This window comes from Ochotona princeps, chromosome 1 (assembly GCF_030435755.1).
Source record: "Ochotona princeps isolate mOchPri1 chromosome 1, mOchPri1.hap1, whole genome shotgun sequence".
NCBI classification, from domain to species: Eukaryota; Metazoa; Chordata; class Mammalia; order Lagomorpha; family Ochotonidae; genus Ochotona; species Ochotona princeps.
This window is the reverse complement of record NC_080832.1, coordinates 100,216,163-100,238,066: the sequence shown is the minus strand read 5'-3', so window position 1 is coordinate 100,238,066 and position 21,904 is coordinate 100,216,163. Positions and strand designations below refer to the sequence as shown.

At 38.3% G+C, this 21,904-nt stretch overlaps 1 protein-coding gene across 3 annotated transcripts in view; it reads right to left on the bottom strand.

The window, feature by feature from the left end:
- The window catches only part of MMUT (methylmalonyl-CoA mutase), a 33,579-nt gene that overhangs the window by 7,968 nt on the left and 3,707 nt on the right, over window positions 1-21,904 (bottom strand). For 2 of the 3 annotated variants that reach the window (XM_004590429.3, XM_058662247.1), the window contains exons 3-11: window positions 20,199-20,566; window positions 17,034-17,191; window positions 14,278-14,449; window positions 12,190-12,438; window positions 10,892-11,003; window positions 8,892-9,007; window positions 7,173-7,288; window positions 5,771-5,902; window positions 4,059-4,206 (exon numbers count right to left, since the gene is read on the bottom strand). In XM_004590429.3, coding sequence (XP_004590486.2) covers window positions 4,059-4,206; window positions 5,771-5,902; window positions 7,173-7,288; window positions 8,892-9,007; window positions 10,892-11,003; window positions 12,190-12,438; window positions 14,278-14,449; window positions 17,034-17,191; window positions 20,199-20,566 — 1,571 coding nt within the window. The remainder of the gene's footprint in view (window positions 1-4,058; window positions 4,207-5,770; window positions 5,903-7,172; window positions 7,289-8,891; window positions 9,008-10,891; window positions 11,004-12,189; window positions 12,439-14,277; window positions 14,450-17,033; window positions 17,192-20,198; window positions 20,567-21,904) is intronic. The other variant, XM_058662249.1, reaches the window with a different exon arrangement.

Below are 21,904 nucleotides of genomic sequence, written 5' to 3'. Positions count from 1 at the left end.
ATAAACAAGCCATTGTTCACCTCTAGGCAGTGATCAGGAGAAAGAAGATTTTGTTTTAAAAGCATTTGACTACTTCAGCAAATGTTCCAAGACTGTCCTCATTAAAAGTGCTGACATAAAGATCACTGAATCTTTCACCATTATCAAATTGTAAATGGCAGTCACATTATTAACATAACTGACATCAGTTCTGTTAGTTCCAAGAATTAAAATTCATCTACTTGGTCTAAGACAAAAAAAAAAAAAAAAAAAAAACCCTCCCCTACAGAATCTTCAAGAACCAGAAGAAATAGAGAAACGAGTAGCTCTCGTTACATTCTCTTTAATGTGCATCTATTAATTTTGTTATTAATGTTCATTGGATGGCTGTGTATCAGAAGTCAATATTTTACAATGTCTATGAGGAAGCAAAAGACTTAATCCAAAGTGTAATGTGGTGCTGTGGATGGGCAGGTTAAGCCATCACCTGCAGTGTTAACATCCCGTGCTGCTACATTTCTGATTCAGTTCCCCAGTGCACCTGGGAAAGCAATGGAATATGGCACAAATTCCTGCACACATACAAGATATCTGGACGAAGCTTCTGGCTTCTGGCTTCAGCCTGTTACAGCCCCGGCCCCGCAGCCACTTCAAGGACAAGCCAGTGGATGAAAGATCTGTTCCTCGGTCTCTCCTTCTCTCTCCTTCTCTCTCTCTCTGTAACTCATACAGATAAGTAATTTAAAAAAAAAAATTGAGTCCTGGTCTTTAAAATATGATTGGCAAGTGTGATGTCAGTAAAATGGAGGACTCGGGAGTTCCAGATCACTGTTCCACGGAGAGTCCTGATTAACAGTAACATATGAATCAAAATACCTTTGTGAGAACTACAGAAACTCGCTAAGAGACTACAGCACTATAGCAAGTGCATTAAAAAGAGAAAGGACAAGAAAAATGGTGTGCTTTGCATTTACTGATTATCCATGCTGGAACATGAAATCGCAGGACATGTTCAAGTGTTCTCTTATTAGCTGAGTGGTCCAAGCTCAGCTCCGTGGTCAGCAATAATGAGTCTGTGACACAGCCCTGGTAATTTACATGTGCTTAAGTGCTTTCACACAAAATGTGCCTGCAGATTTCGCTCTTTAAATATTCCAACTATCATGCTTGGTTAGTAAATCCCTGTGTCAGAAAACATAACCTGAGGGCAAACTTGTGTCACATTCCACTCAGAAGCTAGTATATGCTCTGTGATAAAATTGAAGTAGATAAATCTCTCAGTATAAAATGTTTTACTATAAAGATTTTTGGGGCTTGAGCATGATGGCTCAGTGGACTAATCCTCTGCTTGCAATATGGAGGCCATATGGACACCAGATGGAATGATCTTAGCTATAGTGCAATGAGCTGCAGTAAATGAGTTTTTCATATGTTGATTTTATTTCAACGAGTGTATAATTGGATCACATGATATGCCTGCTTTAGGATTTCTGAGGAATCTCCACAATGTCGTCCAGAATGATGACATTAATTTAAATTCTGGCCAAAAGTGTATTACTGTGAATTTTCCCTCACATTCTCACCAGATCTTTCCCTCTATCTTTCTAAACATACATATCTTAGATGTTCCTGAAGGCATGGAAACAGATTGAATTAGAAAGACTATCAGTGACAATGAAAAAATTTCCCTCATATGGAGAAAGAGACAGAGATATAAGAAGTACAAGAGGCACTTGTACTTCCAGATAGACACAATCAGAAAAGATCCTCAACAGTCAACAGTAAAACGTTACAAACTGTCAACAGTAAAACATAAAGGACAGATTCTAACACGCATGAAAGACAAGCCATTTTATCTTCAGAGGATCCTCAATTACACCAACAGCTGATTTCTCAGCAGACATCCTATAGAGCAGAACAGAATGGATAGATGTGGTCCAAGGCCTCAAAGAAACAGCAAAACTCATTTATAATTGAAGGTGAAATACAGACATTCTAAACACGCAGAAATTGAAAGACTATGTCACGTCCTACCCAGTCTCACAAATGATTCTTAGGGATGTGCTACACACAGTAACAGAAATTGATAGTCATGATTATAAAAGAATACGAAGGCAGAAACCCCACAGTGAAAATCAAAAGCAGGCTTCACCTCACCCCAGTTAGAAAGGCTATCATCTGAAAATCAAAAAACAGTAAATACTAACAAAAATGTAGGATAAAAGATGTCCTAATCCACGCTTGCTGGCAATATCAGCTGGTTCAACTTTTATGAAAGACAGTATAGAGATGCCTGAGATCTGAAAAAGGCATCTACCTTACGACTTGGAAATTCCACTTCTGGGAATTGGCCAAAAGAAAAGCAATCAGTATATGAGAGTTATTTGTATCTCTATATTTATTCCAGCTCATTCACAACAGCTAAGATACAGAATCAGCTCAGATGTCCACCAACTGATAATTGGATAAAGAAATGTGTGTATGTCCTATGGAAAACTGCTCAGCCAGAAACAGAATGAGTCCTGTTTTACGTAACATAATGGATACAACTAGAAATCATTTTGCTTAGTTGAATTAAGTCTCAAATAGATAAATATATTTTTCTATGTGGCAGCTAATATAGGATACAATACATATATATGCATACATACACATGTACACACATACAAATGAGATGGTCACTGTGGGATATGACTGTCCTTTTTAGCTGAGTTTGTAATTCAATGGAACTGGTATGTTCCTACTTTTTAGTTGTTATTTCTTATAATCAGTGGAAAATGCAGCGTACTATAGAGTGGATTCAAATCATGTTTCTGCAAAACCTGGTGAAGCGAGTGGAAGGAGAGGTGCCGGGGCACGGGAGCAGGCGAGGGAAGGAAGTGCAAAAGTTGTCTTCTTGGAACTGTGTCTACGGAAAGCAAAATATCTGTTCTCTTAATACTGAAAACGTTTTTTTTTTAAAGGTAGGGGAATACGGACAGAGCCAATCACATAAGGAAAACTCCAGGAGGAGTTTAGAGTTCCTCGTGGAATTCTCTGGCTTGAATTATAAAGCCACAGATCAAGGGATTTCCAGAAGCTAAGAGAAGACCTAGACTACATCCTTCAGAAGGATCCTTAAGACACCTCTAGAATTGTGTGACAATAAATGTGTATGTTAGAGGGGAAGAAAAATAAAACTTCCAAAGATACTTTACTGTAGCAGAATGAGCACTATGTTACCACTTGCAGAGAATTTTAGGCTCACGGCAACAACTGATTATTGTGAGCTTAACATTCTGTGACTAAAGAAAAACTAAGGAGAATAGTATAAAACCTGAGGAACTGAGTAAACTATTGTTTATCTTCTTTTTAAAAATACTTTCTACCAAGCCCATGTCTGTTGTCTTTCCCCCAAAGCATTAACCAGTTCTTAAGGAGAACATGAAGATTTCTGGGCCAATTTTCAGTTTCAGAATCCTAATAACAATTGTGAAGCCTAATCACAACACAATGTAATTAATGAATAAATTTAATTAAAAAAAAAAGAATAAATAACTGAAAAAAAAAAATTGTGAAGCCACTTCCCGGACACTGGTATTCCAGGAGGGCTCCAGTAGGAGAGCTGGCTACTCTACCTCTGAGCCAGCCTCCCTGAAAATGGCCTTTGGGAAAGCAGCAGAAGATGGCCCAAGTGTTTGGGCTCTTTGCACACAGATGGGAAACTTACAAGAAGCTCCAGGCTCCTGGCTGCAGCCTGGCCAAGCCCAAACATTGCAGCCATTTGGGAAGAAAACAGACAGAAGAAAGATCTCACTCTCTTTCTTTCTCTGCAACTCTATCTTTCAAATAATACAAAACCTTAAAACAAAAAAAGAATTAACATGAATTATATTTAATTTTTACTTCTGTCATAATTATTTAAAGTTTTACTTCTGTCATAATTAATTAAAGCAATATAAATGAAGAAATAAATTGAGTTTTTTTAAAAAAAATATTCATTGATAACTTTAAAAACTATCTTTTCTTCTATATTAATTTCTCTAAATTTAAGTGACTTACGGCATACCCTTGGAAATTGTCCCCAATAATTTTAGTACCTGAAAAAGAGGACCTATATCTACATCAAAACCAAGGTCAGCAAATCCGGTAGCGATGACTTTTGCTCCTCTGTCATGGCCATCTTGTCCCATTTTTGCCACAAGAAGACGAGGTCTGCGACCTTCACGTTCCATAAATTTATGAACCCTAAGAAACATTATAGAAGGCAACAGTTAAATATGAATTTTCCAATGGTAGATTTAAAACCTATAATTTATACATAGCAAACCTTTCAAGTTTACTTAAAAGTACTAATTGGCTTACTTGTATATCATTAATATGTTTCTTCTACTTTTAAGTCAAAACCTGCATTAAAGCCCGAAAGCATTCACCCTCTCCCACTGAGTTTGAAAGGCAGCATACCCTGTCATCACTTACATACAACGTGGGCCCCATGTGCCGTTGTGTGTTTGTCTCAGAGGCAGAGAGCTCCCACGGCTTGCTAATCCCCGACATGTCTGCCATTACAAGGCCGGGCTGCAGCCAGAGTCAGATCCTGGAATGCCATCCAGGTCTCATGTTATTGGAAGGAACCTAGTTACTGGAGTCCCCATCGCTGCCTCCCAGCATTTACACTGGTAGAAAACTGAAGTGAGGAGGTGCAGCTGGAGAACTCCAGCCCCTTCAGCGTGGTATAGATACCCTGACCATTCATCTGAACACATGTCCCTCGTTGGTTCTTCCAAATTGCTCACATCACAGTCACTCCTCACAAATGTGAATTCTTCCTAGCTGATTAAATTGTCATTTTCACAAATAGTTTGCAGGTTTAAAGTGACAAACTTGCATACAATGTGAAAACTTTTTATTTCTGTTAAAACATTCATTTGAATGTATACATATGGTATAGTTAATTGCTTCTCTGGCTGTGATAAACCAAACAACTCAACATTAAATCAAGCACAATGTCAAATGATGCAAATTAGTGAGACTATAAACACAAGATAAAGAAGGAATCCTCGAAAACCTCATGAAAACTGCATAATATAGAGGAATTATATGTGAATTTCAAAGTTTCTTGTGCAAAAATAAACTTATCTTTTAATTTCCTTTTCCCACAAATTTTCTAATGTACTTATGTATGCAGGTGCTACCTGCCTAACATGGCATACAGTTTTAGAGTAAACATTTTTCAAAGCAGAAACACATTGGAAAAGCTGATTTAAATAGTTGTTTGTACTATTTATCCAGTATTACATACTGTTAAAATATTATGCTATGTTTTTCTATGATTGGTAGAACACCTAAATCCATACTGCCATGCACATGTAAGTAACATGCTAATGTCCAGAAGAAAGACATCATGGGAAGACAGAAACCTTCCAGTCCTGTTACAGTATCATAGAATTATTTTAACTTATACAGCCTATCATTCACCAAAAATGCCATCAATGTTTCACCTGTTAGTGAATTCTGCATAATCTATGCATGTATAATTACATATTATATATTATAAATGAATTGTAAATAACATTCATTTAAGGAATTATGTATAAATTGCATATTTTAATAACCATTGTGCATAATTTACTATATTTAATATAAATGCTCTAATTAACATTTATTAATTTTACCAAAACTACAGAATGATAGGAAAGTCAATTCAAGTATTATCCAGGCTGTACATGACAAAGCTAAACTTTAGCAGAGTCGAGGTAATTGTGTTAACAAAAACATAAATTATGGCTTTAAAAAAAATCTGACATTTTACCTCTTCATAGCAAATGTTATCTCTTTACTTTCTCCAAATTCCTGGCGATAGGCTCCGCTCACCATACGATCACTAGCTTTATGTTCACCAAACACCTTTTTCATGGCATCTGTGATTTCTCCAACTGTACATCTAAAATAGTAGATGCAGGTTCCAATAACATTAATTTGAAGTAAAGGTATTTAATAATCAATTCAATGAACCATATTTTATTATACACGTAGAAAATAGGGGTCAAAAACCTAAATAAAGTTTTTAATTTATTATGGAAACACCTTTCCTGATAATGCTTATGAAAAAGTAATGCTTGATGTCTTTATGTATTATACTCTCTTTTCAACACTAGTCAACCAGAAATGATTGAATGAACTTAAAACTTTAAGTAGAGAAGTATCTAAAGGTTACTGAATAATTCGCCATTTAAAAATACAAATGAATGTGGAAACAAGTAGAGTGGCTCCACAGGCTAACCACCCGCCTGCCAATGCTGGCTTCCAATACAGGTGCCAGTTTCAGTCCTGGCTGTTCCCCACTTCCTATCCAGCTCCATGCCTGTGGCCTGGCAAAGCAGAGAACGATGGCTTAAGTCCTTGGGACCTGCACCCACATGGGAGACCAGGAAGAAGCTCCTGGTTCCTGGCTTCACATTGGCTCAGCTCTGGCCACTGTAGCCATTTGGAGAGTGAATCAGTGGACGGAAGATCTTTCTCTCTGTTTCTTCCTTTTTGTGTAACTCTGCCATTCAAATAAAATAAACAAATAAATACAACTCAAAAAAAGTGTTAAACATAAATGACTCCTACTCATGCTTTTTGTAAGAAGTAAATCTTTGAGCACATTCCACTCAAAAAGGAAGTTTTGGTGAACAGGGTGCAATCTAATGGAAAGCAAATGCAATGGAAAGATGTCAACAGGAGATACAAGACTGGCAACAACGTTGAAAAGTACTCTACGCCTGAAACAATAAATGACATTTTTTAAAAAGGAAGACAGAAGTTGGTCTTTTTTTGGTTGCTTTATGATTGAGAATGACAGGGTAAGTTCTTCCCATCAAATTGTATGCACCCAGCCATACAATTATTGAAACATCAAGACTGCAAATGTAACAGTGACCATATACTCATAAATACAGCAAATTTCAACATGCAAATTTCAATTTGCAAAAATAGCTTCAAATGCCTTAAAACATGGTAAAGCACACAGCTTCTGTATGTACTATATTCCAAGTACATAAACATTATAAATGTACAGATACATAAGGGAAATTAGAATCACATTGATTATGATTTTCATTATTTTCCTTTTGGATTTACATGGTTTACATGCTCAAAGTTTCATTTACAAAAGAACTGCCAGGGTCCCGTTCCAGAATTCGAAGATCTCCACACCTACACAGCTTTACCTTGCACGAGCAGCATCCACTGCAAGAGCCAGGATATTCCCATCTCCACTGGCGGCGCATTCAGTTAGTGCCGTAAGACAGCGTTCAGCCAGTGCTCGATCCCTGCTGGCTTTGATCTGAAGCAAGAGGTCAAGGACACAGGTAGGATTAGACCCTGGCATATACTAAATGGACTTGTTCAATAACCCCAACCTCAAAAATAAGAAACAAAAAATGAAAGGGTGCAGGCATTCTGGTGCGGTGGGCTAAGTCGCCAGCACCAATACTGGTATTCCATTTTTGGGTGCTAGTCTGAATCCTGGCTGCTCCTCCTCTGAGTCATCTCCCTGCCACTACACTCAAGTCCTAAGGCCCCTACACCCTCATGGGAGCCCCGGAGGGAGGTCCGGGTCCCGGCTTTGGTCTGGCCCAGCCCGGGCCACTGCAGTTATTTGGGAAGTGAAACAGTGGACGGATGACAGACTTCCCTCTCCTCTCTCCTTCTCCTTCCTCCCCTCTCTTCTGTCCGCCCCAACCTCTTCGTAACCCTGTGCTTCACACAAATAAATGTTAAAAAGAAAAAGAATAATATACAACTAAAGAAATTCATCCATTTGGTGAATTTATTGGCCCAGGATTTTCTAAAGTAATTTTAATTTGATATAGTCCTGATAAATCAGAAAGAAGCAGAGTTGTTGGGGTCTGTGCAGTGGATGTGGGGGACACGAGGGTGTGAAGACATTGTTCCACTGTAGGCAGGGCTGCAAGGAACTTCCCACTGCGGCAGGGCCCTGCGGATATCTACAGCCACCTGGATGCAGCTCCACCTTCCCTTGCATGGATACCAGACCACCCTGCGGAAGAATTCTAATCCATTCAAGCATTTTTGCTACTGTGAGGCTGGCTTTTACTCAATGTGAGCTTGGAGGTTAATGCCAATAATAATGTCTTACAAAAGGGCCTTCTATTATTCCTACTCTTGGCTGTCCCCATTGACCTTATGCTAATCAAGGGACCTGTATTTAGGGTTTCATTCTTTCCTTGATCTTTAGGTCCTCCTTTTCTTTGTGATATAAGATTAAGTTGTAGAATGAGAATTGTAGCAGGAACTTCTATTGTTTTTGGGTAAAGCAGGTGCCAGGGTTGTCCTTAGAAACACCCATTTGCTCTGGAGTGTCCCCCTGCTCCACGCACACCAGGGGGGAGGGGAGAGGGGGAGGGGGATTCCCAAAGTCTATGAAACTGTCACATAATGCTAAATATTAATTAAAAAAAAAAAAAAAGATTCCACAGCTAACAAAAAAAAAAAAAAGAAACACCCATTTGACCATTACGTGGAAATTCTGAGCCAGAGTTTCACTGGTTCTGTATAAATAAAGCGGACAGCTTTATTGCATTGTCCACTATCATCTAGGAAACCTGGTGGTCCGTCTCTTTCTTTCTTTCTGTGCCTCATCCACACACCCTTTGCGAGTTCTGAACTCCGGCTAGAGTTGGTCTCCGGCACAGAGTAGTAATATTTCAAGTTTTCCTTAACTAATTAACAGGCTGGATTGAATTCTGGCTGCCAAAACTACTTTTTCTAAGCAAATTTGTCAGTTTCTTCTTTAGTTTTCTTATCTTTAATATGATGGGAAATTTAAAAAATCTCATTCATTGTCATAAAGAGTAAGTAGGACAATGTAAGGACTTATCCAGTTCCTAGAACACAAAGATCCTAACAAAAATAACTATGAATACCTTTTTGATTTTTTCAATCTGCTTGTTACGCACTGAAGTGTTGTCAATTGCCAGGACTTCTACAGATTCTTCTTTTTCCAACTGGTACTTATTGACTCCAACAATTACTTCAGAACCTATTAATTTCCCAAAAATAAAGTAGCATGTTGATTCTATTTATAAGCAACTGCCTAAAGTCACACTCTAGTGACAAGTTTAATCTTAGGTGATTCTCCTTACTCTCAGTAAAACTGCAATACAGATCAGCAAAGTCCAATCTAGCTTGGCACCATAAGGAGAAAAAACAGGAATATATTAAATTGCACAGAAGGGGCCAGTGTCACAGGTTGAGCAGGTGCCGGGAACAACTGCATTTTATATCTAAATGTAGGGTCAAGACCTGGCGACTCCACTTCTGATCCAGCTCCTGCCAATGAGCCTGGGAAGGCACCAGATGATATCACAGTTACTTGAGTGCCTGACACCACTGTGGAAGGTTCCACGGACTTCCAGACTCCTGGCTTTTCTCTGGTTAGCCCCAGCTGGGAGAGCACCTATCTGATCTATCTTTCTACTTCTTTCTGTCACTCAGCCATTCAAAAATACATTAAGTAATTCCTTTTAGAGTATCTCTGTAAAGTAAAACTTGCAGTATTCTCCCAACCAGTTTCTGAGACTTTCTGGTAAACTCTCTTTAATCAGAGGCCCAGCACAATTGTTCAACTGACTAATACTCCCACTACAAGTGTCAGGATCCCATATGGCCACCGGTTCATATCCTGGTCTGGGAAAGCAGAGGAACATGGCCCAAAGCCTTGGGACTCTGCACCCACGTGGGAGACCCAAAGGAGGCTCCTGGCTTCTGGCTTCGGATCAGCTCAGCTCCAGCCTTGATGCCATGTGGGGAGTAAAGTAGGGTATGAAAGCTCTTTCTCTCAGTCTCCCTTTCTCTCTGGAAATTGGTCTTTCCAATAAAAATTAGTAAATTAAAAAAAAAATTTTCAAACAATCAAAGCGGTAATTAAGTAATTAACTTAGTAATCAACTAAGATTTATAAGGTAGAGAATTAACCTTAACCAAAAATATTTTTAACAGTATCTGGAATTATTTTACAGCCAATAACTATTTTTTAAAATATTTAAAGTATTATTTTTATTTTTTATTTTTTTAAGATTTATTTTATTTTTATTACAAAGTCAGATATACTGAAAGGAGGAGAGATAGAGAGGAAGTGGAGCTGCTGGGATTAGAACCAGCGGCCATATGGGATCAAGGGAGGACCTTAGCCACTAGGCCACACTGCCGAGCCCCCTAACGTATTATTTTTAAAAACACTATTTTAAATAAGCATTGCTGATGAACTGAATCAATGAATATCTCAAAACACAATACGATGACTATCAATAGTCATTAGGGTTATCCTCAAGACACTGGTGCCATCCACTTACAATGTACATGACAATATCTCAACATTTTTGCAAAAAAAAATTAAATTATATATTTTGGTGTAAAAAATGTAAAATGCATATATACTTTTTAAATGATAAACATTTTCCATAAACTTTTTCAAAATCCTTCACATACATGAATTTCAAAAATTTCTGCATGAAAATAAATCATCTTTTAATTCTCTTTCCCAGAGACTTTCGAGGTTTTACTGATTTACTCATTTATGCTTTTATTTATTTGAGAGGCAGATTAACAGAGAGCAATCTCCTTCTACTGGTTCACTCCAAAAACGACAACTACAGCTAGGTCCAGGACAAGAGCGAGGATGCCCTGCCAGTCTTCTCCAGGGAGGCCATCTCGCACTGCCTTCCCAGGCACGTTAGCAGGCAGATGGATTCGAAGGGCAGTCAGGACCCCAACAGGATTGGGGCACAGACAGCAGCTTTTCCTGCCGTACCACCTCAGTTCTTACTCTCCACTAACTTTTGAAGTATCCTGGTATTTGTCATTGTCAAGCAAAATCATATTTTTAAATACTACATTTCATGTATCATTCGTTCCACTTTCTTACCAGAATCTATTCTAGCTTGTCTTCGGGCAGCACATTCTTCAATCTTTAGTTTAGGTATTCCCTCGGCAACAGCTTTAGCCATTCCACCCATTTCCTCAATTTCATTGATGAGCTAAAAAGAAAAAGCAGATTAATAAAACCAAAGGAAAATGTCAAATTTTCCTAAAGTGCATGACTTATGAATGTTATATAGTTACACTAATAAAATAAGTTAATATTTTATAAGATAAACGTTAATGGCATCAATTAGGATTTCTATGTTTAAAGTTACTCGTAAAAAAATAAGCAAAGGTGCTTCAAGAAGTTCACAGAAGGAATTGAAAGATAATTTTTTCGCAAAAAAAAAATTGAAATCTACACAGTTCTTTTCATAACACACATTTTCCATGAACTTTTTGAAGACCCCGCATACTCTGGAAAACACAAGCCGTCTCATTCAAAACGTGGGAGGAAAGTACAGATAGCACCAATGTTCTCAGTTATCTTTAGTTACAAAAACAAAGACACAATGTTTCAAAATGGAATTGTACTTTTGATTTGAGAAAGAGGAAGGGTGTAATTCCTTTAATGAAACCAGGAACAATCTAAACCTTCAATTTCATATTTGATGACAGAAAAGAAACGGTAGGAAAGAACACAAGAAGTAGAAAAGAAGATCAAACTTAATTTTCCCTGAAGAAGTCAAGAACGAACAAGCTGTGTTGGATTTCAAGGAAGATATGGCCAGATGGGAAACTAAAGAGAAGGAGTTTGAGACGACTTGAGTACTTGCAATTGCCTTCCTGATTCTGTGAGAAGAACTGAAGTTTACTTTTTGAATGAAATCCAGAGAAACACAGGGAAGGCAACAGTGAGCTATCTCACTGAAATAAAAAGCTGTATACTAAAAGTAAGCCTAAAGACTAACAGCAGTTAAGACAAAGAAAACAGAAAAAAGAGACAGTACAAACTGTATTAGAAAACCTCAAAATTTGAGTGGAAATAATTTCAAGGCGAATCAGACTATGAATCAAGTATAAGAATAGAACATCGAAATTTCCAAACAGATAATTTAAATAATTGATCTCTTATACCATTTTTGGAGGTTGCTGGTATATGTGTGTCATAACCACAAAGAGACAAATACAGGAGACAGTATTCAAAATTCATCCCAGAGAGAGTATAAAGATATTCTCAGGATGGTCGCAGAGAAGTCCAGGAACTAGGCCCAGAGAGAAACCAGTTCAAGCAAGGACAGGAGGGGGGCACTTCAAGAACAAGCATAGGAAGCTGCTTCAAATGCTTCATTGAAAACTGACCTTCAAAGCAGCGTTGTAAACATCGTTAGTGAGGCACTCCATCATGTATGAGCCTCCCCAAGGATCAGCCACTTTGGGAATCCCAGATTCTTCTTGAATGATGATTTGAGTGTTCCTGGCAATCCGAGCACTTTTCACAGTTGGCAAACCCAAAGCTTCATCAAAAGAGTTTGTGTGCAAGGACTGAGTCCCGCCAAACACAGCTGCCATCGCTTCTATTGCAGTACGGACAATATTGTTGTAAGGATCCTAAAGTGTTTGTGAAGAAATGAAATAAGCAAACAGTTGATAGTCACTGTAGCTATAAGAACAATATCATTAAGCCATGACTGATTTATATTCTCTATACCAATACCTATATTAGGTTTCTGAATACTTAATAAAAATTACCATCTTAGTGAACAAATCAGAACTAAAATTAAGAGGTCAAAGATTTAATCTATTTGAGGGCAATAAAACATTGCCTCTTACAGTCCTCTCAAATATGAAATACTTCTTATGCCTACTCTATCATTAGCATATTACAAAATATACCTTTTTTTAAAAAAAGTATTCTTTTTCTCAAAAGCAGAGTTAGAGAAAGAAGGAGAGACAAAGCTCTTCCACCCGCTGGCTCACTCCCAAAATGGCTGTTACAGACAGAGCTGAGGCGATGCGAAGCCAGGAGCCAGGTCTTCCACACAGGTACAGCTTCCCAAGTTTTTGGGCCATCTTCTGTTGCTTTCCCAGGCCACAAGCAGGGAATCAGCAACCCTGTGATATGCCAGTGATTGCAGGTAGATTAACCAGGTGGTGGATAAAGCCACCACCTGCACAGATGGCATCTCCTGGGCTCTGGTTCAAAACCTGGCTACTCTACTTCAGACCAGGTTTCCTGCCCATGTGACGAGAAAGCAGGAGAGACTGGTCCAGTTACTGGGAACCTGGGACCCATGCTGGAGACACAAAAGCAGCTGCTGGTCTTGGCACAGCCCAGCTCCAGCTGTTCTGGCCATTTAGGGAGTAAACCTCTGCCATTCACACGCTTTAATTCTACCTTTCAAATAAATAGTAAATTAAAAATTATAGAAACAGATTAAAGCTAAGAGTAAAAATCATTCATCATGCTTAAATGTGTTCCACTCCCATCCACTTTCACATAAATAGTAAAATTTCATTTTATTTTATTGCTAAATAATATTCCATTGTATATATAACCATCTTGGTTATAAATGTTGGGTATTATGAACACTGCTGCTATGAACATAATGATGATTTACTTATTTATTAGAAAGTCAGTGTCACAGAGAGGAAGAGACAGAGACCTACTGTCTTCCAGTCCATTCTCTAGGGAGCTGTGACGAACAGGTAAGGCCAGGCGAAACTTAGGGAGCCAGAAGTTTCTTCCACGTCTCCCACATGGGTAGCATGGGCCTACTCACATAGGCCTTCTTCCTCTGCTTTCCCGACCAGTACCAGGGATCCGGATCAGCATTGGAACATGCAGGACACAAACTGGCACCCGTAAGAGATGTTCAGCCACAACCCCCCCCACCAAACTTTTTAGAAAGGTAAAAGGGCACTAATTTGACTTCAGTGATTTTTATGCTACTAACTACTAGAGGGAGCCCAGCTCACTTGTTACAATATGGGTAACTACAAATCAAAGGTAAGTTAGGCCTGAGAACATCTAGGATGCGGGGCTCCTGACTATCCCATTGTTGCTTCAAAGAGTAACTATATTAAAGTCTCTATTTATTTAAAATTTAGTATTTATTTTACTTTAAAAATTGATTTGAGAGGTAGGGAAAGGAAAAGAGACAGAGAAATCTCAAATCTGGTTCATTCCTCAAATGCCTGCCATTGCTGGATCAGAGCAGGACTAAAGCTGGGATACAAGAATTTAATCCAGGACTCCCAAATGGGGGGCAGAACTCAATTATTTGAACTATCAGTGTGACCCACCAGATCTTCATTATCAGAAAGATTGGGGTCAGGAGACAGGGGTGGGTAGCAAATCCAACCCCTTCCGTAAATAACATGTACATCCTAACCAGCATGTTAAGCACCAGAGCAGTCACCACCTGGCAGCTCTGTTTCCAAGCATACCTGTTCAGTAAGTGACCATCCTGATGTCTGACAATGTGCTCTTAGAAGAAGAGATTTAGAGTCCTTGGGCTGGAACATCTTCTCTATTAAGTGAGCCCAGAGTCTTCTCCCAGCTCTCATCTTTGCTATTTCCATGTAGAAATTCATCCCAATTCCCCAGAAGAAAGACAACCTTAAAATAGTCATGTGAAATCCAGAGTTTGATTAAACTTACCAATATAAAAAAGAAACTATATAATAAAGTTATATGCAATGTATCAGAAACAATATAAAATAAGAAAACAAAAACACTAAGAAACCATGGTCCAGGTTTTATATAAAATAACTGAATTTGAATTAAAAGCACTGAACATATATTTATATAATACAGATAAAACGTTATGCATTCAGAAGAGGTAACTATTTGCTTCAAGTAAGAATTATTTACTTTCAAATTGGTTTTCTTTAGGAATTTAAGAATTTTTATGTTCCTAACTATTAAGAAAGATTCATTTACAAAAAAGAAATTTTGGGAAGATCCAATATGAATATATAAGGCCAGGATCATCTATGAAGGAAACGAAACAATAAACTACCTTTGTTTGAACAAAACAAGTTTTTTAATGAGTTTTTTTTTTAATTTTTTTAAAAATTGGGGAGGGGTGGTTGGTGTTGTAGCATCAGCTTAAGCTGCCACAAGCAATACTGGCATTCTGTATGGGCACCACTTCTTGTCCTGGCTGCTCCACTTCCAATCCAGCTCCCTGCTAATGCACCTGGGACAGTACAGACGCTGAGCTCGTGCCACCAGGTGGGAAACCTGGCTGAAGCCCCTGGCTTTCTTCGATCTGCCCAGCCCAAGCTATTGCAGCCACTTAGGTAGTGATCTAGTGGGTAGAAAATCTCTCTTCCACTCTCTCAGTTTCTCTCTGTAACTCTGCCTGTCAAATAAAGACTTTTTTTAAAAAAGATTTATTTATTTTTATTGGGAAGTCAGATTTACAGAGGAGGAGAGACAGAGAGGAAGATCTTCCGTCTGATGATTCACTCCCCAAGTGACTGTAATGGCTGGAGCTGAGCTGATCAGAAGCCAGGAACTTCTTTCTGGTCTCCCGTACTGGTGCAGGGTTCCAAGGCTTTGGGCCATCCTCGACTGCTTTCCCAGGCCACAAACAGGGAGCTGGATGGGAAGCAGGACTGTTGGGATTAGAACTGGCGACCATATGGGGTCCTAGCGCATTCAAGATGAGGACTTTAGCCATTAGGTTACCACACTGGGCCGAAAGAAAGACATTTTTAAATAATTTATTTGCAAGGCAAAAAGAGAGATTCACTTATTAACCAATTCCCCAAGTGCTTGGGATGGTCCCAAGCTGGCATCTGCTGAAGTGGAAAGCTAGGAACTCAATCCAAGTCTTCATGTGGCAGGCAGTAACCATATTAGCAAACCCTTTGAAGCTGCCTCTCGGTGTGTACTCACAGCCAGCTAGAGCAGAGCTGGTAAATGAATGAGGCCAAATGCTTGCCTCCAAAGGTGTGTGTGTGTTTCTGTGTGTGTCTGGGGGGTGCGGGCAGTTTACAAACTGATCATACATTTGATCTCAGAATATAGTTCTCTAATTTTTCCCAACCCACTATTTCCCTTTATTTTATATTCTGTTGCTAATTTACATATTTGTTACCCATCTGTAATTGACAAAATAACGACTGCTTACATAAAATGAAATTAGCCTTAAGAAACCAAAACTTCATATAGAATTCTTAACACATACCAGGAAAAAGTTCTCAACACAGCATATAATATAAAAATATTTCAGTCTCAGAATTTTCTTTACTCTTAAAATTACTTGAGATTCTATACAATATTTCTGTGTTTGGGTGATATATACAAATATTTTATTTACTAGTTCATTCAGAATAACAGTCCTACATAATAAAAGTAACATTGCTTACAAAAAATAAATACACCTCTTTGACAATGATAAAAAAAAAATTGTTTTATGTTTTTTCCTAATTTCCCTTGCTGTGCACTTAAGGAAAAAAAAAAAACACTTGGAATCTTGTATTTGTTTCTACATTCAATCTGTTGCAACATCATGTATCATGTAGCTTCTAGAAAACACCCTAGGAACTCTTGAAAAATGAAAGTGAAAGAGAAGTTTCAAGGTATCAGAGAAAATAATGTTTACTTCAAAGACGCTAGGAGTGATCCTGGCATATGCCAGAAGCCTACGAATGATCTTTTGAGAATTGCTGTCGTTAAAGTTTACAATACCGTAATGTACAGGAGCAATCATTGCTGTAAGAACTTTGTGAAGGCAGAAGCCATGGTTGCTCTGTTATATTACCAGCATCTGGCTTGGCCTTCACAAAGCTTAACAAGTGACTGCTATGCTAACCGAAGCACTGACTGATTTTTAACTCCCACATGGAAATACTTTATAACTTCATGTATGCAAAAATAAAAGTACAGTGATCCTAATATTATGATAATATGTCAGACTAATTTGTAAATAAACTGTGTTATGAACAGCTGATATGTATCTAATTTACGAAGAAATATGCCCAATATATTAATTATATTTATTTTGCTTATAAGCAACACTGGCTTGTTCTTTTATTGCTCATATACAATGTAAGAGAATCTAAATCTAGCATGACATTCTTATTTATATATATATATATATATATATAAACTCATCTGTATTTTGCTCTATACTCATAAAATGATCCTAATCATCTTCTTAATAGTGAGACAATATCTAAATTTAGCTTACCTTGGTGCAAATTCATCAATTGTGAGGCCAGCCTGCAGTCCAGTTCTGCAGTACTCCAATCCATCTGCTATAGTATAGGCCAGCTCCAAAATGGCATCAGCCCCTGCTTCCTGCATATGGTATCCACTAATTGAAATTGAGTTGAATTTTGGCATGTTCTATGTAAAACAATAAAAATATAACAGTGAATGAAGATACAAAAAGGTTCTACTAAATCTATTTTGCAAAATATATACTATCTTAAAATCATGTTCAGCTCAGATATACTCAGTCATTTGTTACCTGAAAACATGGAATGCAGACTTGTTACATGAAATTTACTCTCCAATTTACCTTTCTAAAATGTTCTTACTTATTTGAAAGGCAGCATGATAGAGGGAGAGACAGAGAACCCTTCACTCCTCCAAGGGCTACAAGGGCTGAGACTGGGACAGGCCAGAGCCAGAAGCCAGGGACTCCCACTTGGGTGACAGTGGCCCAGGGACTTGGACCATCTTTTGCCACCTCCCCAGGCACATCAGCAGGGACCTGGCTCAGAAGCGCAGCAGCTGGTAGTTACACCAGCACATGTGATGCCATATCCCAAGAGGCAGGTTATCTTGCTGTGCTACAAAGACAGTCCGTACTCTCAAATTTAAATGATTCACCCATGAACCATCAAATTTATACCTGTTTTCCCATTCTGGTGGGAAAGAACTGGAAAAAAACATTAAGGCTAAAAGTTTAAGTTTTTATAATTATCTAGCTGAGGTTAAGAACACAACCTTTGGGGCCCGGCTGTGTGGCCTAGTGGCTAAAGTCCTCACCTTGAGCGCGCTGGGATCCCATATGAGTGCCGGTTCTAATCCCAGCAGCTCCACTTCCCATCCAGCTCCCTGCTTGTGGCCAGGGAGAGTGGTCAGGGACAGCCCAAAGCTTTGGGACCCTGTACCCGCGTGGGAGATGTGGAGGAAGTTTCTGGCTCCTGGCTTCGGATCGGCACAGCACCGACCATTGGGGAGTGAATGATCGGACAGAAGATCTTCCTCTCTATCTCTTCTCCTCTCTCTATATCTGACTTTGTAATAAAAATAAATAAATCTTTAAAAAAAACCACAACCTTTGGCTTGAGAACTGAACAAATATATCTTTAATTCTAAACTATTCAGACTTTAACTCCACAAGTCTTCACAGACTTTATAACTGGTTTAATCCGTTGAAGATGTATAAACTTAACGTTACTTACTAGTTGCTAATTTCCTTACTTGAATGAAAGTATCAAAGATGAATGAGCACATAATACAAAATTGTGCACTATATATTGAAACAAAGCAAAAAAAACAAAACCTAGAAATAAGATTTTAGCTTAATTTACTATGAAATTTAATGGTACGCATTTCCAATATGGATTCTTTCTACCACAATCACTATGAAAATTAAAATTAAAACCGAATATTTTCCTAAGTTTACACATTAGGTGGAGTATTTTACCACACATATCCTAGAGAACTAAAAAGTTATCATCCTTCCCATGACAGTAAAACATAAGCCAAATAAAAACTTTCCAGAAACTCAGTACAGTGATAGTCTTTCGAGTCATACCACTTAAATCATCATGTTATTTAAAGAGCTGAGGCTGTAGTTTCCTAAACTGCAAAATAGATGAAATAACTGCAATCTTCCTAATTGATTGTTTTAGGATCATTAATAACTGTTCATCAAAACTAGTTGATATTGTTACTCCAGTACATAGTAAGCACCAAAAAAGTTGCTTTCATCGCTGATGTATTATATGGATTAAATAACCATAACCATACGCACATACGACATGCATCAATGATACGCAGCATGTGAGCACATACAGCTAAAATATATAACATACATTTTCAAATGTTTCATATACAACTAACCAAAACTCTTAACACGCCATCTCAAATCAGTCAGGGCTTAGAGTCACACAGAACTGCAAGACTCCTTTTTCCCTTTACTGTACATACAAGAAACAAGGTGCTTGGTTATGCGGCTTACTTGCTGAATTTAGAAATAACAGAAAAAAAAATACAAAACTGAAATATTATTCAACTTCTAAAAGGAAACTCCAACACATGCTACAACATGGATTAAGTCTTGAGGATATTACCGTAGGTAAAACAAGCCTATCGTAAAAAGGAAAATAGTATATGAATCCACTTATATGGAGAAACTAAATTAGTCCAATTTAGAAAAACTGAATGCGGTCCCTGGCCCATAGACGCACCTGGGGGACAGGAAGGAGAAGGAGAAGTTACTGTTTAACAAGCAGAGTTTCAGACTAAAGAGTTCTGGAGTTAGGTGATTGCACCACAATGTAAACGTAACCAACGCCACTTCTCTGTACACTTAAAAATAACTCAGATGATAATTTTTATATACATTTTGTCACAATGAGAATTTTTTAAATATAAATGAATATTTTCTGGTCTGTGTCTACAAGCAACTATAAATTGGTGGATGACATTTTACAAAGTGAAATGACTAAGCATACTATAGTAAGAACTGGTTCTCTACGTCCCTCCTCCTGGAACAGAGGAACCACACGTGCAGAGTGCAACAAAGTAAAAGTACGCTCATGCTTTCTTTACTATGTGTGAGAACAAATAAGGCTTTTTTGTCTTCCTCCTGTACATTTCCCTTAAGTCAGAGATACAGGTTCTTCTTGGCCACAAACTTAATCCACCTCCTTCCTCAACAATGAGCTGACACTCTACGTGAGAGCACAGGAAAGTGAGAAAAAGGATGGAGTCCCGCTAACTGTGCAGTGGACCATATCAGCGAGCTCCTAACCTACAAAAACAGGAACAGCTGTTATCTGTCTTTCTCATACATTCCTAAACAAAATTCTCCTGTGTACATGTTTTTGAAATCTAAACAAGATAATAGAACATACAATTTTATTCAGTACAACTCACAAGCAAAAGTAATTAAACAATATGGGCAATAATAAATGTCTATTGCTCAGGTTCCTACGGCAAATGACAGACCATAAAATTATTATAAAATAAAGTAAAGATGGCTTTACCAACACCCTAACTTTAGACCATAGCTATTACTCAGACTTGACTACCAAATTCAGATCAATTCACAGCATTGTGTAAAAATTCCTGCATTCGAACAACAGCAAAAGCTGCAGCCGTTACTAAGATATACCTGTGCTGTGTACTGGAAGATGTCAGCAATGATCTTCATGGACGGCTCTGGAGGAAAAATGTAAGTATTTCTGACCATAAATTCTTTTAAGATATCATTTTGGATTGTACCAGTGAGTTTCTCTTTAGGTACTCCTTGTTCTTCTCCAGTTACTATAAAGTTCGCAAGAACTGGGATAACTGCCCCATTCATGGTCATGGAAACTGACATTTTTTCTAAAGGAATTCCATCAAAAAGGATTTTGGTGTCTTCCACAGTGTCAATGGCAACTCCCGCCATGCCAACGTCACCACGAACCCGGGGATTGTCTGAATCATAGCCACGGTGTGTTGCCAGATCAAAGGCAACTGATAATCCTTGCTGACCAGCTAGAAATACAAAGACAAGCAATGTAGGGGTAAGAGTCAGCCAGCAAGATCAACTATTTACTTTACTAGTAATTCTAGTAAAACTGTTAATTCATTTCAACATTGCATACATTTACAACAAATCTTTCTATGCTCAAATCCAAACAAATTTATCCAGATACCTAAATTCCTAAGAGACTCAGTTGTTTCCCACATGCCAAAATTCACAAATTAAGTCCTGAATTTCATTATACGAATGGAAAGAACACAGTATCTAACCTATCTCGGATCTGAGTCTATTTTTTAAATAGGAACAGTTTTTGATGGAAACATTTTTAAACTCAACGAGAAGATCTAATGATTCATAGCTCACATGTGGCATTTGGATATTCACCATTTCTGCTTCTTTTATCTTACATGCTCATAACAGGTGTCGTGACTATTCTGGCATTCTAGAACAGAATTCTAAGAAAAATCACACTTAACTTTCCAGAGCAAAATTATAAAAATCATACAGAAATTTTAGGTAACCAAAACAGCCTACACTAAATATAAATTCAATCCTCTATGAGCAATATAAACTTTAAAACCCTCCAATTTAGCACACTGGGCCCGGCGGCATGGCCTAGCGACTAAAGTCCTCGCCTTGAATGCCCCGGGATCCCATATGGGCGCCAGTTCTGATCCCAGCAGCTCCACTTCCCATCCAGCTCCCTGCTTGTGGCCTGGGAAAGCAGTCGAAGATGGACCAAAGCTTTGGGACCCTGTATCTGCGTGGGGGACTCAGAAGAAACTCTTGGCTCCTTGGCTTTGGATTGGCACAGTACCAGCCATTGTGGTCACTTGGGGAGTGAATCATCAGACGGAAGATCTTCTTCTCTGTCTCTCCTCCTCTGTGTATATCTGACTTTGTAATCAAATAAATAAATCTTTAAAAAAAACCCCTCCAATTTAGCACACATATAATAATTGCATTCTAGATAAGAATTAATAAGTGCAATTTGCATAAAATGAATGCCAGATTGTACTCAATTTGTTAGCAATACATTCTAATGTTTCTTATTTCCTCTAGGTGGTAGGCTAAGTATCAGCTTGCAATGCCAGCACCACATGCAAGCACCAGTTCTAGTCCAGGCTGCTCTGCTTCTGATCCATCTCCTTGCTCAGGGCCTGGGAAAGCAGCAGAGGATGGCTCAAGTCCTTGTCCCCTTCACCCACATGGGAGACCTGGAAGAAGCTTCTGGCTCCTGCCTTCAGATCAGTCCAGCTCCAGCCGCTGCGGCCATTTGGGGAGTGAACCAGCACATAGACAATCTTTCTCTCTTCTCTCTGTAAATCTGCCCTTCAAATAACAATAAA